Below are 18298 nucleotides of genomic sequence, written 5' to 3'. Positions count from 1 at the left end.
ATGCCATGTATTCATCCTGGTGGTGTTTACTTAGTCCTTTTTGAGTCTAAAACGATTTTTTTTGCACCAGGTTCCTTTAGGAGACATAAACATGGCTATGCACCTTTTGCTGGCAGCTCATGTCACCAAATTCTTCTACAAGAGTGAATACTGGACACTTCTATACCATATAAACCTTTCAATCACTACAATTAAGACCCTAAGTATAGCATTGCTCTCACTAGTGTCAGTATTAGTAAGGCAGCATAGTCATGCATGCATCAACTTGGTTGAGAAATCTTAATGCTACGTTCAGACCGCACGCGCTAGAGGCAGCAGAAGCAGCTAGTTAACATGCAAAGTCAATGGTTGATATGTATCAGTAGTTGAAGCAACGTGTCATGAGCTTCTGACGTGCTGCAAGAGCAGCAGCTGCTGAAGTTGGAAAAATTTAACTTTTGCTGCTCAAAAACCACATCAACCAATCAGAGAAGCTGATCTGGGAGATGGCAGGGAGACAGACACAACAAAACTGATGCAGAGCGCAATGATCACTCTAATGAAACAGTTTAATAATCCCTAAAGTAATTTAAAATGTCAAAACCTGCCGGTAAAACCTGCAGTTTTGATTACATACATGAAAAACGCCTTCCAGCCGCGAACAGTAGCAGAAAGACCGAGAAGAGGCGAATGGCCAGAGGGTGTCGTTTAACAGGATTTCCAGTGACAGAGCATCGCTGGTGTAAGGGAGTCTGAGCGGCTCCGACAGCGAAATAATATTTGAAGGCAGGGTCGTAATCTTGAGTAACTGACTGCACAGAAGTTTTCAAAGGGACTTACTCACTTAAAAAATATATTGAAACTACTTTTTACCCACATGTAACAGCAACTATAGCAAAGCCTCTTCTCTGCCATTGAGCACAGGAGCAGCAGAAGCATCAGACACATCTGGACAGACTTTATTGAATGCGTTTCAGGAGTGTCACAGATGCTCTTGACGCACGTCTGACCTTAATGTGAACAAGCATCAAAAATGACGCAGCAGATTTTATGCTGCTTCTAGCGTTTTCGGTCTGAATGTGCATAACGCTTCCACAGCTTTAGCTCCCACTTCAGTGAACACTAACATACTAACATTAGCATCTTTTATCTATTTTTATGTGCTCTTTATAGACTTCATCCAGGATTTTTCCTCTTTCTCTGCACACTTCTGCTGTTTTGCTTAGTTTCATGTTTTCACCCACAGACATAATACATGTCTTGTCTCCTTAAACATTTCCCTGTTTATTTATTGCATACATGCACCATAATGTACATGTGGTCTTGTGATGGTAAATACACACAAGTGGCTTTGATTGCTATGAAAAACAAAGTATAAAACTCAGAAATAAAATATAACAAACCCACAGGGTGCAATATGTAATTGGATGACCTTTGTTTGCAACCAGAATGGCTGCATACACATTTCTAGAAATGTGTAAATAGTACATATCTATGTCCCTGGAAATTCCCGTATTTTAGGGTTTTAATGTTTTATGATGTATCACCAAGGCAAATTTGAAATAGATATTTTTTTAGCTCATACTCAGAATGTAGAAGTCAGGGAGATTCATCTCAGATTACTTTCTGGATTTAAAATAATTAATGATTCCTGGAAGATTAGGAGTTATTAGCTATTTCAGTATTTCACCTGAACCTTCCTTCATAAATTCAATACTATGCCTTTAAATGACCAGCATGATTAAAAAAAAATCTCCATGTCTTTCTGGTTTCAGAGGCCTTTTTTCTTCATCATCCTCTTCCTCTTGTGCTCTTCCTCCTCCCTGACAGCTGTACAATACATGTGGTGCTGGATTTGTTGTGCAAACAGAGAGAGGGAGCCCATGTTAGGTAAAAGCAGGCTGTGGCGTCACACACCTTGGCCCTGACAAGTCAGGACATACACCTCTGCACTGCATAACTGCTAAGGACCAATAGCACAGTGCACAGAGCACACTTTACAATATAACATGGGGGAATTTACATCGATTATAACAGTAGTATTTATGAGGTACACACTGTTTAAACGTACTGGACATTCAGCTGTATTAAAGAACGACACAAGACAGTTAAGAAAGGTTCAGACACGCATACAGCTGGCATAAGGAACATTAAAATGTCATTGGAAGGAGCAGCAGGGGACACAAGCAGTGACAGGTGTATCCTTCCGCAACAGACGTTATCCATTTAACCCTAAGTGAACAGAGAGGAGTTTGTATTGAGTTTATTTCTATATCATAGTGTTTTTTACAACTCAATTTAATCAACACACGCAATATAAGAATCACAACACGGTGGTAATGGAGTCGTTTGTGTCAAGCGCTGCAGAGTATAACATTTTTATTAACCAAAATTCTAGATAAAGCAGAATGTCAAGTCTTGCATATGTTTTGTAGAAAACTGTGTTTTGATTTCATTATTGCGATCCTTTTTTTTTTCTCCGAAAGCTTTAAAATGTTCAGTCTAAAAAAAAAGTAGTTCCAAACGCTTGAAAGGCAAAACACTACCGTAAATAGAAACCTAAGGTTGACTGAACGCCAGATAATCCAATCAGAGCTCTAGTTTAAAGGGGGGTGACGATGACGAAGCGGGATCTGACCAATAGGAGGCGTGTATCTGGGAGCCGTCCTGCGTGAGCCGCATCACCGCCTTTCGGATGTCCGTGGCGGAGGAGTACTATATAAAAACAAACCAGCTCAAGTTATAAAGGGCAGAGTTGTAAAAACTCCCAGGCTGTGGGGAGTAAGGTCCTGGAAGACTGGATAGTGGATTCAACCTCTTTACCCCACAGATACGACACCTCCTGGATCTGACTTAGAAACATCGTCGGCAACAATTTTCTATAAAGCTACAAAAGTGCTGCGCAAAGTTATACATCTGGAGCGGGACTGTTGAGCAAGAAAGGGCCTGCTGCGAATCTCTGTAAGTAAGCATTGACGTTTTTATTTGTAGCTTACAAAAAGGTCGCTTATATTTCGCTAATTCGTCTCTTAAATGTAAGTGGAATATTTTTTTTGTATGTTGTCTGTTATCGGCTTGCTCATTAAAATGCTACGCAGTGTCTTTCGGCCTGTGTGGCTGTCGGCTTAAAATTACAACAGTCCTATGACGAAGACGTGAACCCTCTGCTCTTTCCATGGTTGCATTTTATTTTTTGGTCAGCGCAAAGGGCGCAGATAAGCAGCTGGTCGAGCAAAACATTAACGGCTGCTGGTGGCTAACTGGTTAGCTTGCTACATTCTGTGTTCACACCCTTCTTAACTTGGCAGGCGTACGCTGTTTATCACCGAAGGAGTTAACACAGGAGGCAGAACAGCTCAATATGTTTTATTTTCATTCTCGAAGTGTTTTTTGATAATAATGAGAAGGTAGGACCTTGAATAATGATTATGTAATTGGGATTCTTGTCGCGAGCGCCTACGTGCTCCAACTGTAGCTCAGCAGCGCGAGGAAACACAGGAACAGCCCTGATAGGAAGCAAGTTTTCTCAACATTTTCCTCTAACTGGGCATCTTTCTGAAGAGCTGGTTCACCTGCGTCCTCCCCAGCGTCAACCCTTCCCCCACCTTGACTGCTGGCACCTGCCCTCCCAGAGGTCAGCCTCAGGCCCGTTTATCTGTCACACCAAACCGTTGGGGAACACGCACTGCTGACACCATCTGAGTCAGTGGACTGTGTTTATTTATAGCTCCTGATTATTGTACAGCCCAGCCGCTGCAGTGCTGCATTCAGGGCTGCCAGGGAGTAAACAGACCCAACCTCAAAGTACAATCGCCTTGTGGGAAAAAATAAAACGTATTTACAGAAACTTAAACATCTAAAATCACATTGCATATCTAGTTGAAGTGATGACTATAACTACTACTTCTGCTTTATTTTTAAATATAAAACCAGATCACTGTCTCATGAAAAATTAGCAAAAAAGGCCAATTTTTTGCTCTTTAGATGTGAATTTCTTTTGGTTGACAAACTGGGAGTTTCAGGGACTTGACTGCTAAACCGATGTGCTAAAATTAGCTTTTCTTGGAGAATTCCTAAAAAGAAAATTAAAAACAATCCATTGGACTTTGTTTCTAATTTTGAAGACGTTTTGCTTCCCATCCAGGAAGCTTTGAGTAAATAACATTTTGAATAGAGAAAGCTTCCTGGATGGGAAACAAAACGTCTTCATACTTGGAAAAAAGTCCAATGGATTGGTTTTTTTTTTCTTTTTTCTTTTGGAATGACTATGACCTGGATGACTGAGAATCTCCACCAGTGTTTTCTCATATAAGTTATTTATTTCTACACAGTTAAATATATGTTCAGTAGCTCCCAGTATGGACAATGTTTGTGCAGTAGTAGTGCACCTTTCACCCACACATTCACACATAAAAACACAAGAAACGCGTAAAATATGTGTGAGAAAGGTGCAGCTGTAGGCATCTTTCAGACAGCTGATTAGAAGTGTGCAGTAAAAACTTTGGGAGACGAGCTGCTTTATTCTATGATCTGTAAAACCTGAGAAAAGTTCAGCAGTTTGTTTTTGACATGATCTTAATTTGTTTTTCTTTCCATTTCAGGGATTTTCAACCAAACACTGTCAGGAGGATATTGATTTTCATCAGCGAGTTCCCAACTGATCACGGCTGCTTTTGGAGGTTTGCAACACTCAGAAAAAAGCAACTCTGACAGTCAAAAAAGGAAAGGCCCGGTCCGAAGCAGCTATGCAGCTTGAAATTCAAGTAGCACTCAATTTTATCATTTCTTATTTGTACAACAAACTCCCGAGACGACGCGTGAATATTTTTGGCGAAGAGCTCGAGAGGCAGCTGAAGAAGAAATATGAAGGCCACTGGTATCCGGATAAGCCATACAAAGGTTCGGGGTTCAGGTGCATCCATGTAGGAGAGAAGGTGGATCCTGTGGTGGAGCAGGCAGCCAAAGAGAGCGGGCTGGACATCGAAGACGTCCGGAATAACCTCCCTCAGGACCTTAGCGTTTGGATTGACCCATTTGAGGTTTCTTACCAGATTGGGGAGAAGGGACCGGTGAAGGTCCTGTACGTGGATGATAACAATGAGAACGGCTCAGAGTTGGACAAGGAGATCAAGAACAGCTTTAACCCTGAGGCCCAGGTCTTCATGCCAATCAGCGACCCGGTCGGGGTTTCCTCAGAGTCCAGCTCCCCCTCCCCTCCGTTCGGGCAGTCCGCTGCTGTGAGCCCGTCGTTCATGCCACGCTCCACCCAGCCCTTAACCTTCACTACTGCCACCTTTGCTGCCACCAAGTTCGGCTCGACTAAAATGAAGAGCAGCGGCCGCGGCAACAACAGCACCAGCGGCAGCAGCACCAAGGTGGCTCGCACCTCCCCCACTAACAACCTGGGTCTGAATGTCAACACTCTACTGAAGCAGAAAGCCATGTCCACCTCCATGCACTCGCTGTACGGGCTGGGTCAGCAGCAGCAGAAGGCTTCTGCCCTGTCTCCCAACGCCAAGGAGTTTGTGTTCCCCAGCCTGCAGGGCCAGTCCAGCCCAGGGGCCGTGTTCCCAGGCGAGGGCTCCTTGGGACTCGGCCCTCTGCAGTACAACAACGCCTTTGACGTGTTCGCAGCATACGGAGGCCTCAACGACAAGTCGCTCATGGAGGGGCTCAACTTCAGTCTGAGCAACATGCAGTATTCTAACCAGCAATTCCAGCCTGTCATGGCTAACTAAGCTCATCATCAGATATGCTATTTATGAATGACGGTGGCTCAAAGAGAAGGAAAAACAAAAAACCGCACATTTAGCAACTGGACTGAAGGATTTAGCTGTAACCAGTGAAGCGCATGTGCCCAGGGGGAGGAGGGGGGCGGGATTTTTTTTATACCGCTCTCAGTTAGTTTCTACTAAAAGCTTGTTGTACAAACACATCCAAGCTTCTATTCAACATGCATCGTTGTTTTTCTTTTCCCTTTTTGCCAACCAAGCACAAACCATTTTCTTTGTTTTTTTGTTTCTTTTTTTACTTTGAGGAACTACTCCAAAAAAATAAAATAGAAATGACAAGCTTCAAGTTTTGGCCTCTTACAGTATTTTACAGGTGGTAAGACAAGGCTGATTTTTACAAATTGGCACTACTAAGTGGGGTTACTTGGTCTTTTTTCTAATTGTATAATTTAATTTAGTACAGAGTTTGTAAGATATCAGAGTATATATTGTTTCTATGACATGGTGTTGCATTTATATCTTTTTACTACTCCAGTGATCTGTGATGGCTGCAGCAGCTTTTTCTTTATTTTGTTCTTTTTTAAGAATAATTGTTAAAAATAACCATCTTTGGGGGAAAAAAAGGACAAAAAAAACATTCAGAAGACTGTACAAAGAATACCTTAGTGGTGGAATTGAAGTGTAGGGATATTTGCTTTTTCTGAAAGATGAATTGTATTTTCTGTTAAGAGGTTTAAGATTTTTGCTATACTATGGACAACAAATGTACTCGTATGAATATTAATTTTGTACCTACATTGTGCAATACTTGATAAAAGAAAATACGGTATAACAAAGTATTTTGAGTCAGTGTCTTACATGTCAAGAGGGACTGAAATAGTTTATATTAAGTTTGTATTAAATGCTTAAAAATGATATGCTTGTCTTTATTTTTTTTAATTTCATATTTGCACCCTGGTCTTTTTAATAAAATAAACTACAGTTGAACATGATCCTGTTGAAGTTGACTTTTTATTTAATAGTTCATCTATACTTTTTCCATCTGGTCTCCACATTAGTTAATATAGATGAAAATGTCTTAAGGCAATAAAAATGAACTTGGCTGTTCTGTAAAGAAACAACCCTTACATAACTTCATATCCTTATCTTCCAGTTGACTAGAAAGCAGATAAATGTTGGGATCAGTGTTTCCTTATTTTTTTGGATTTTGGAGCAAGCTGAACTTCAGTCAGGTGTTGGCAATGAGTCACCATGCTAATTGCTGTGGTTTCAAAGTCTGACAAGGAAATCAAGTTAAAGTATTTCTCAAACAATGCAAACTATGATGGCATAGCTAACTTTAAACCTGTCTGAGAAGCTTTAAATCCAACCACAGATTTTATTAGCATCTTATCTGATCCAGTAAAGTAGAAATAAAAATGTTGCTGTTCTATTCAGCAGCCTGGAGGTAATAAAATTAGGATTTTGAGGAATGCCTCTAGCCTGTTTTGCACATGCAGAATTCAAAACGTAAAGCTCTTGAAATAAAAATGGAGCTGAATAAAAGACCCTAATTTTATTTTGATCAAAGCCATTCCATTTTTTTTGAGGAATGCCTAAATATCTGTTTTAGGCATGGAACTAAGTAAACTGCAGCTCCTCCAGAGTTACCATGGGCCTCTTATCTGAATTGAGCTTTTTTTTCTGTCATTTTCTGGTTGGTTTTGCTGATTGATGTTCCAAGCTATAGGGTGTTCTTTGGCTGGTTTTGTACCAAAACTTTAAAACAGCTTGCAGTGAATTTTATTAAGGAGTGTCTGATTAAAGGAGGTAGCACATATGTCATATATCATTCTTCCTCTTACAGAATACACTACTCTGAATAAATTCTGATCCAGCCTGCTTGGTTCTATTAAAGCAATGTACCACTGTGGATTTTGTGGATATAATTTTATAAACTACCCATTTTAAGGAGCTGTTGGAAAGTCTGGTTCTATTAACTTCCCCTTTAAACACAGACATGTTGGGACATGTTTGTATGCAGCATCTTATCTGTATGTTCATGTAAGGTGTGCTCCACTCTAAGGAATTTACATAACACTCCCTCCATTCTTCCTTGGAGACAACACATTAAAGCTGTAGAGCAGCTCAAAGAAGGGAGGGTTATTGGTTTCACAGATTCTATTTATGACTATCTAAACAAACATGACTGGATTCAGATGCAAGGCTCATTTTGTTTGGTCCCTTTTCCAATAGAAATATTCAAGTGTTTTTTCACTAAATGTTGAAGATACAGACTACTTGTCCTCAAAAATATATAAAGACTGTTTTTGTGTGGGGTAAGAATTTTAAGGGATATTAAATTTGACTTTCTGTGTTGGATGAAAACTCAATAAGTTAACATCTTTTGTTGTTACAATTTTGGGAGGTTGGATTCAGAGGTCCTAGATGAACAGAGACAAAAATAAAAAAATAGGAAGGAATCCTAATGTTTTTAAAAAAGAAAAACAGATGAGCCAATACTACTTCTTTACAATCTGCTCTTTCTATAAGAATGTTCTTGAAACTGGTCTTACACAAGTTGTTTAAAACTAAACCTCTAAAAGCATTGTTTCTAAACAAAGCCGGTAGTTTCTAAATTAAATTTTGTTCCTGTCAATGCTTCAAAATCCGGTACCGGTATCACATTTCTAACATAGTGCTAGATTCACCTACAAACTATATTATATTAATATAATCATTACCAGTACAGTTCTTTGAAACATATTTATAGAATTTCTAAGCTGTCTTAGGTAAAACATTTAACACAAACTTTAAGAAAAATATTTGTTAAACGGGTTGCATAAGGGTGAACACAGTAACTTATAAATGAAAATTATTATTCAACCAGGCTTTTCTCCAGTGTAGATGAAGGCTGAACTCATCAGAAGCCAATAAGTGGAAAATAACAGCAGTGCTGCACGTTGTTCAGTTTAATTCAGTTTATTTATGAAGTGCCAAGTCACAACATGTCATCTAACTGCACTTTAAAGAGACGATTCAATTAGATTGTACAATTAGATTTGTTAAAAGTTTTCTATCTAAGGAGCACAAAGATTTAGTTTCTGAATCAAGGAGCAGGGGGTTGCAAATCCATCCATCCATCCATCCATCCATCCATCCATCCATCCATCCATCCATCCATCCATCCATCCATCCATCCATCCATCCATCCATCCATCCATCCATCCATCCATCCATCCATCCATCCATCCATCCATCATATATCCATATATGCCAGTTGAGAAGCGGTATATGCCAGCTGAGAAGTGGTATATGCCAGTTGAGCAGTGTCTTAAGCCAGTGTTATATGCCAGTTTATAAGCAGTATATTCCTGTTGAAAAGTAGTATGTACCAGTGAGAAGTGGTATATGCCAGTTGAGAAGCGGTATATGCCAATTTAAAAGTGGTATGTACCAGTTTAGAAGTGGTATATGCCAGTTATGAAGTGGTAGTGTCAGTTTAAAAGTGGTATATGCCAGTTGAGAAGTGGTATATGCCAATTTAAAAGTGGTATATGCCAGTTGAGAAGTGGTATATGCCAGTTGAGAAGTGGTATATGCATGATAAAAAGTGCTATGTACCAGTTTAGAAGTGGTATATGCCAGTTATGAAGTGGTAGTGTACGTTTAAAAGTGGTATATGCCAGTTGAGAAGTGGTATATGCCAATTTAAAAGTGGTATATGCCAGTTGAGAAGTGGTATATGCCAGTTGAGAAGTGGTATATACATGATAAAAAGTGGTATGTACCAGTTTAGAAGTGGTATATGCCAGTTGAGAAGTGGTATATGCCAATTTAAAAGTGGTATATGCCAGTTGAGAAGTGGTATATGCCAATTTAAAAGTGGTATATGCCAGTTGAGAAGTGGTATATGCCAGTTGAGAAGTGGTATATGCAAGATAATAAGAGGTATGTACCAGTTTAGAAGTGGTATATGCCAGTTATGAAGTGGTAGTGTCAGTTTAAAAGTGGTATATGCCAGTTGAGAAGTGGTATATGCCAATTTAAATGTGGTATATGCCAGTTGAGAAGTGGTATATGCCAGTTGAGAAGTGGTATATGCATGATAAAAAGTGGTATGTACCAGTTTAGAAGTGGTATATGCCAGTTGAGAAGTGGTATATGCCAATTTAAAAGTGGTATATGCCAGTTGAGAAGTGGTATATGCCAGTTGAGAAGTGGTATATGCAAGATAAAAAGTGGTATGTACCGGTTTAGAAGTGGTATATGCCAGTTATGAAGTGGTAGTGTCAGTGTAAAAGTGCTATATGCCAGTTGAGAAGTGGTATATACCTTTGAGAAGTGCCATGTGCTAGTTAAGAAGTGGTATATGCCAGTTTAGAAGTGGTATATGCCAGTTGAGAAGTGGTATATGCCAGTTGAGAAGTGGTATATAAGACATTTGAAAATTGGTATGTACCAGTTGAGAAGTGGTATACTGTATGGCACTTTTCAACTGGCATATGTCACATTTCAACAGCAATATACCAAAAATGGACAGATACAAATTTTGGCTTTGGCTGTCAGTCTAAATTTGGCAGAAATGAAAAGGTGAAGAACTGACCACCTCGTTAGTCACAGGCTGAAAGCAGACATTAATTGACAAGCTGCTTGGAGTTTTGTTTACACTGCTGTAACCAGGATAAATCCAGCTTTTATTTAGCTTTTAAACCGATGGGTTTGCTTACATGTACAGAGAGATGTTTATGTAATAAACACTAGTGATTTTAGCAAATGTAAATACAATTAAAAAATCCTCATATCAGTTTCTCATCCAGTAAATAAACTGTCAGCAATCAGGGACGTAGACCTTATATGTGGTGAGAGCGGGGAGAAATGTGCTTGTTTTTGGATTCTGTCTGCACTGATGAAATCCAAATCTTGCTTCAGAATGTCGCAGCAAATAAATTACTTAGAATCCCTGGCGTGGCAAATGAATTCCTGTGGGGCTCTTGGGGACGGCACAAGCTTGTAGATAGGATTAGACAGAGAAGTGTTTTTTTAGTTGTTGCAATCCCATCCTTGTAAGCTGTAGACGCACTAAAGAAAAATAATGTAACCTCCAGAGCCAGTGGTGTCAGCTCTATTGTGAATAAACACTCCACTCTTCTGAGTTGTAGAGTTCTTGGGTTAATTGTCAGCATTCAAATGTGCTAAACTGCTTATCTAGTCAGTTTGTGCATCTCTGAAACTCTTTACTATCCCTGCTGGAAGTGGTTCATGAAATCCTCTAGCATAAAGGAATCTGCTTTAGCCCTCACTGTAGCTCAGATGGTTGCTTTTCCATAAGTGTACGAGTCCAATGCCCTGCAGTCAGAATGGACAACAATATGCAGAACACACCAAACACAGGTTGGCACTCGCACCACGAGTTCCACATGACCACCTCAGGTCGCTGCGATAAACAGGCCCACAGATGGTCTGGAGTCACACCAGCTGGGAGAGTCCCAGGGTGTGAGGTGCTGCCGTGCTGTGACTCCATCTTGTCTGTTCTGCAGACAGCGTGCTCTCTCCTTCTGCTTCAAAGATAAAATTCCACATATGCAACCACCCCACAGGTCCACATCGTACTGTGTTCCTAACAAGGTGAATCACTGTTTGTTGGACTTGGTTTAACCTTCATGGTTTTCATGTTATTTTCTGAAAAATACAGAACGCTGCATTTGTGGCTAATAGGAATTTTCAGTGAATGTTGAAAATGAGCTGACATTTCAGAAAGACTCAGAAAGAAATGATCATACTTTATTAATAGAAACAGTCATTTATAAGTTACTATCATGTGGTTGATGGCGTTTTCAAAAAAACTGTAGCGGTAAACAGAAATAATTAGAGATTAAGTTTAGAAAGGTCTTTTTGGAAACTAGCGCCAAAAGAAACTTTCCACATGCAACAGCTCTTTAAAGGGCCGACATCTATAATACAAATCAACATTTTTAAGCCTTTAAATATCTTATATACCTTCAAAAAAACTTTTTTCCCAAAGTGGTATTCTGCTCCATTCATGAATGTCTGAATATCTCCGAGGAATTCTGAGCTGCAGCCCCTCCCAGTTCTGGAAAACTAGTGACCATCAATTATGTAAAACAGGGTTAACCGACCCCCTCCAGGAAGCTTGACCACACCACGGCTGCCTCGTAAACAACGCACCCATTTTCTCCAATTGGTGAGCTGTAGTGGTAGGCAGAGTGCGATCCCTTCTGCTCAAAGTTTAGATGGTCTTTTTCAGCCCCTAATCTGTACGGTGACAGCAGCTGTTCTTTTTACGCTAATGTTTAAGTCGTCAAAATTATTCTTTATTCAGGGTTCCTAAAGAAGAGCATGAAGGGCGTCGGATGTAGCGTGATACCATAAAAGGTAATGTCATGAAATAGGTGACGCCATCATGGTGAGAGATGGAAAGTATCTCAGGGGAAAAGCAGCCCCAGAAAATGGCTAATAGCTCACAACAAAAAGGAGGATATAGAACCTTTAACATCTATAAGCAATTTGCATATCAGTCTACAGATAGAACTTTATTGATCTCAAATTGGAGAAATTTACCTCTGCATTTAACCCACTGCTCTAACCACTAGGCCAACACTTCCGTCCGTCCTTGGATGTGTTTGTTTCAGAAATAAGTCAAACATTGTATCCTTGTGTGTAAACAAAGATTTTAAATGTTTGTTTTTTTCCACATGAAGAAGCGTTTATACTTTAGCATCTGAGGAAAACAACCCCATATGATGCTGCTGTGATGTGAGGAGGTTTTTTTTAAATCACAAATACCCTTTTGTAAGTTTAATCTGTGGAGGGAGTTAAAGATAAGCAATGATATCATGAAGGGCTTCTGATCTCAATGCTAACATAAGGAGTGTATGTAAATATCTGATCTGAGGTCTAGATTGTGACCTTGATCTACACTCCTATTTCTATTCCCAGCCTGTGATCGGGGCAGTTGCTGCCGTTGTTTAAAACTGACGACAGCACCTGTTCCCGAGCCGCAGACCAAGGCTGTGACATTTTCAAAGGACCTTGGGTCAGAGATACGAGCCCCAGGGGCCATGCGAGCAGCACTCTGCATATCAAGGAAAGCCCAGTGTTTCCATGAAAGAGGAAATAAAACCAAGACAGAAGAAGATAAAGAAGATAAAATGGAGTCTGCTCTACTTTGTGTTATTTGCTGATAAATCCGGAGGTGAAGCGTTTAATGAATTCAGGCTGTGCTGCATTTGGCCAGCACAGAGCCTCGGTCAGCTGCTGCTTTCAACCCCTGCCAACTCATTTTACTGGGGATCATCCCGGCGACCCTTCCTCTTTTCCTGAACAAGCCTCCAGCCTAAGAGCGCCACATCTCCACTATATAGACTCATAATCCATATTTTATTTCAGTTTTACAGGCTACAGAAAAAGCTACAGAGCTGCCATTGCACCCCCCTCTCCCTCCGTCTCTCTTGTTTGTTTTGGTCTGAAGGTGCAGTTGATGGCTGCTGTACTGAAAGGGTGTCGCACACTTGTATAGGTTTAAAAATAGACGTTGCAGGGTTTTCTGCGTCATCGGAGGAGAATCCTGGCCTCCCCTCCTCCCACCAGAACGCTGTGGCTCACATCATGGGAGGGACTACTTGTATGCTAATGCAGCACAGAACAACACTTTCCACTCTCACCAGCATCATAACCCCATCGTGACGTAACGCCCCAAGACGACTTAAGCACTGTTTGAAAGGTTTGGGTGGGTCCTCAAAGTTATGTGCATGACGTAGGCCTCTCATGTCTGAGGTATGAAGAGAAGCTGGAAAAGCAGGCAGGTTAGGGGAAGAAAATGTGACAAAAAAGTAGGACAAACAAATTAGATACAGAGATGTGTTTTTTATTTTTAGGTTACGTTAATAACATCACATGTAGCCATGACAACACATATTCATCTCCTTTTTACACCGATGATGGCTCACTAAAGCACAAAATAAAGCTGCTACAGAGAAAAATTAGTTTTATTAGGATGTGGGAGGCTGTGAAAACACTTCAGGGTCTCTCAAGTATTGACTCCTACACAGATAATAAAGGAAAAAATGACAGTGTTTGTGAGGGGAGCTGCTCTCAGACCAATGAAATGGTTTTTATCAGTTTAGGATAAAAACTAAAAGTTGATCCGGCTGTCAGGAAGTTTATCTCTGACCTCATTCATCGACTTGCAGACGTGTTTTAAAGCCCTTGATCTTTTCTCTACATGTGCGAAACCCCTGGGGTATGTTTCTATCAGCATTATTTTACCCTACAGACTGAATACAGGTGCTGGTCATAAAATTAGAATATCATGAAAAAGTAGATTGATTTCAGTAATTCCATTTAAAAAGTGAAACTTGTATATTATATTCATACATTACATACAAACTCATATATTTCAGATGTTTATTTTGTTTAATTTTGATGATTACAAATGACAACAAATGAAAATCTCAAATTCATCATATCAGAAAATTAGAATATTACTGAAGACCAATAAAAACAAAGGATTTATAGAAATGTTGGCCAACTGAAAAGTATGAACATGAAAAGTATGAGCATGTACAGCACTCAGTATTTAGTTGGGCCTCCTTTGGCCTGTATTACTGCAGCAATGCGGCGTGGCATGGAGTCGATCAGTCTGTGGCACTGCTCAGGTGTTATGATAGCCCAGGTTGCTCTAATAGTGGCTTTTAGCTCTTCTGAATTGTTGGGTCTGGTGTATTGCATCTTCTTCTTCACAATACCCCATAGATTTTCTATGGGGTTAAGGTCAGGAGAGTTTGCTGGCCAATTAAGAACAGGGATACCATGGTCCTTCAACCAGGTACTGGTAGCTTTGGCACTCTGTGCAGGTGCCAAGTCCTGTTGGAAAATGAAATCTGCATCTCCAAAAAGTTGGTCAGCTGCAGGAAGCATGAAGTGCTCTAAAACTTCCTGGTATGTGGCTGCGTTGACCCTGGACCTCAGAAAACACAATGGACCAACACCAGCAGATGACATGGCACCCCAAACCATCACTGACTGTGGAAACTTTACACTGGACTTCAAGCAACGTGGATGAAGTGCCTCTCTTCTTTTCCTCCAGACTCTGGGACCTTGATTTCCAAAGGAAATGCAAAATTTACTTTCATCAGAGAACATGACTTTGGACCACTCACCAGCAGTCCAGTCCTGTTTCTCTTTAGACGCTTCTGACGCTGTCTGTGGTTCAAGAGTGGCTTGACACAAGGAATGCGACAGCAGAAACCCATGTCTTTCATACGTCTGTGTGTGGTGGTTCTTGAAGCACTCACTCCAGCTGCAGTCCACTCTTTGTGAATCTCCCCCACATTTTTGAATGGGTTTTGTTTCACAATCCTCTCCAGGGTGCGGTTATCTCTCTTGCTTGTACACTTTTTTCGACCACATCTTTTCCTTCCCTTCGCCTCTCTATTAATGTGCTTGGACACTGAGCTCTGTGAACAGCCAGCCTCTTTAGCGATGACCTTTTGTGTCTTGCCCTCCTTCTGCAAGGTGTCGATGGTCGTCTTTTGGACAACTGTCAAGTCAGCAGTCTTCCCCATGATTGTGTAGCCTATAGAACTAGACTGAAAGACCATTTAAAGGCTTTTGCAGGTGGTTTGAGTTAATTAGCTGATTAGAGTGTGGCACCAGGGGCCATCAATTTTGAACCTTTTCACAATATTCTAATTTTCTGATATGATGAATTTGAGATTTTCATTTGTTGTCATTTGTAATCATCAAAATTAAACAAAATAAACATCTGAAATATATGAGTTTGTACGTAATGTATGAATATAATATACAAGTTTAACTTTTTAAATGGAATTACTGAAATCAATCTACTTTTTCATGATATTCTAATTTTATGACCAGCACCTGTATTAGAGTCTGAAGTTTAAGCTGAGTCAGGGTGGACGGAGTAGCCGTCCCCATAGCATGACACTGCCAAAAATGAGCTTTGCCTTTGATATGGTGTGATGTGAAAGTCGTGACATTGACTTTCCTCATGACACCCACAGATCATAAAGGAGGAATGCACCTCTGATTCTTCTATTAAAGGACTCTCCTACCTGAGCTGTTCCTTCGCTGCACTTCCTCCATCGCTGCAGCCATACTCTTTCTGTTTTCAGATGATGGATTTCAGAAAGTACATCAGAAATGTGTGCCCTGACCTTTCCGCTGTGTTCCTTGGTCCTCGTGATGCTAAGTTCTCAAACAAACTCTCTCAGAATTCATATATATTCTGAAATTATATCGCATCCAGGTGGATTCTGTTTACTTACTTGGTAGTATTTGAAAACAATGTTACCCTGAATTTAAATTAGTATGTTGATATAACTTGAAAAAAAAATCCCAATAATTCAAATAGGCATTTTTGAATTAACAAAGGGTGAAAACTTTTATTGCTTTTAAATACTTTGCTAGGCTTAGAATATTTTTTTTTTTTTTTCATAATTCATGTTTCTGTAGATAAATCTTAGATTCTAGTTTGGATTAAGTGAAAACTTGGGTTTAAAATGACTCATTTGAATCAGAACAAAAGAATTATTCATGCCCTAAACCTTCCAAACATGTTGGGGCATGTCTCTAAACAGTTTTAAAGGAAATCTTATATCAGGCTAAATCAATTCAAAGCTGCTCTCTAAGGTCCTAAGATGAGGCCCTGAGTGGACTAAGAAGAAAATGGAATATAACTGTATTCCTGTTTTGTTGCATTGAATAAACAAACAGGAATTACCAACGGGGTGCTTCTCTGTAGCATAACAGTATAAAACAAGCTCATCTCCTTCTTTTCCATCTAAGCCTGCTCCCAATTTTTGTTGTTTTTATTCCCCAGCGGGACGTTAAGGTGAACGACCCTCCACGTCTCTCCATGCTTATAGTTCAATCAATTTCAAAAACCAAAAAGGAAAGAGAAAACATGCCTGTTTGTTAATACTAAAGGACCATTAAACAGGAAAACTGTCCAACTTTTAAGTCTCGCATCTCTTTTACAGCCTTCTCCATCCTTTGTTTCAATTTACTCTCACAAATCCCAAGAATCCCATTTCTTCCTCCTAAAAACCACTGAGCGCTACTTTTCCATCACCAAACTGCAGACAAGTGCTATTGGGACTCTCTAGTGAACCTGCAGGTAGAGCCAGAGATATCCGAGGCCTTAATCATTTTAGTTAATAAAGATGTTGTACTGCACATCACAATAGGGAGATAACCAGATAACCTGCATTCTCGTTATTGGTAGAAAGGCTTCTGTTGCTTTAATCTGTTTCTTTAATCTGTTTCTTTTTTATCTCCTTCCATTTTATCAGACTCTCCGTCCACAATGAAAAAAAGCATTTTTCATGCATTTTTTTTATATTATAATTAAAATGGAACTCCTATAAGACTCCAATGTGAACAGTTTGCAGCCTTAAACAACAACTCATGATGTCAAAATGTGGATGCCATACATAATCATGTATCGGTTTTGAAACTATTCTGAGTTCGTGTATAATTTCAATCAAATGGTACGGCTTTTGGAAAAACTCTGACATTGATCAGAAATGCACAAAAAGAGTCTTGTTTGCCTGCTGTATGAATTTAGCCTATTAGCCACCATGCAAACAGAGTGAGCCCCCCTAAGCTGTGGATCTTTGCAGCTCCTTCCTAGATTCAACGGACCTCCTAAACCCAACCTGTCACTTACCTAAACATCTTTAACTGGAAGGTTAGCAATTTTTCCCGTTTTTAGATCAATTAAATTCAGTTTATTCATATAACACGAATGCACAACATATCTCAAGGCACCTTACAGAGATAATTCAGTAACACTGGCAAAAGGATTCTATCAAGGAAAACCCGTTGACTGCATCCGGTCATTGCAAGGACACACTCCTCTTGGATGAGCCTGCAGCGACGATTTTTATTTTCAATTTGTCGTCTCCTCAGCAATCCCTTACACTGAGCATGCAAGCAGCAACAGTGTAGAGTAAGAGACCTCCAGCGGAGTCAGGCTCAATCTCAACAGCCTTCTGTCGAGGCCGACTGGGGTTCAAGGAGATAGAAACAGACATACAAAAAGACGCACATGTACAAAAGGTAACTGTCAAACATCTTCACAGGCGACTCCTTCCAGTAAAAGAAATAGGAATACACTGAAAAACAGGCCAAGCTCTAATGTCTACAAAAAGAGATGTTGAGGGCAGCAGCATGGCTGATAATTCAATCCAGAATTTATTCACAATCGAACTGGAACAAACCAGATTAAGCTACTAGAGAAAGCATAAACTTATGGATAGAACTAACAAATACTGCAGAAGAGGGAATAAAAATAGAATGAAGCACAATGATGAAAAATGGCACTATGTCCTCCAGCAGCCTAAACATATAGCAGCACAACTGTAGTAAACAGTTTATGATACCTGAAATGTTTTGGATAAGGTATGAGAAAGGTAGAGCCAATGTTTTGACATCTTGGATTGAGAAGTGGCCCTTATGTTGTCCAAATCTTGGGAAAAAATGTTTATAACATAAATTACATTCAGATTGACTATAAAGTTGATTTATTTAAAGATGTCTGAGTAAAGTGGACAAACTAATGC

At 39.9% G+C, this 18298-nt stretch overlaps 1 protein-coding gene across 1 annotated transcript; it reads left to right on the top strand.

Annotated features, from left to right (window-relative positions):
• The first annotated feature begins 2715 nt into the window (after nt 1-2715).
• Nucleotides 2716-6703, top strand: LOC119774245 (protein Tob1-like). Its single transcript, XM_038271677.1, has 2 exons — nt 2716-2940; nt 4581-6703. The coding sequence occupies exon 2, from the start codon at nt 4725-4727 to the stop codon at nt 5715-5717; it is 993 nt and encodes a 330-aa protein (XP_038127605.1). The 5' UTR covers nt 2716-2940; nt 4581-4724; the 3' UTR covers nt 5718-6703.
• The last annotated feature ends 11595 nt before the right edge of the window (nt 6704-18298 follow it).

Source organism: Cyprinodon tularosa, unplaced genomic scaffold (assembly GCF_016077235.1).
Source record: "Cyprinodon tularosa strain WSP-4 unplaced genomic scaffold, ASM1607723v1 ctg803, whole genome shotgun sequence".
NCBI classification, from domain to species: domain Eukaryota; kingdom Metazoa; phylum Chordata; class Actinopteri; order Cyprinodontiformes; family Cyprinodontidae; genus Cyprinodon; species Cyprinodon tularosa.
Note: the sequence above shows the minus strand (reverse complement) of the source record. Positions and strands in the feature narration are given on the sequence as shown.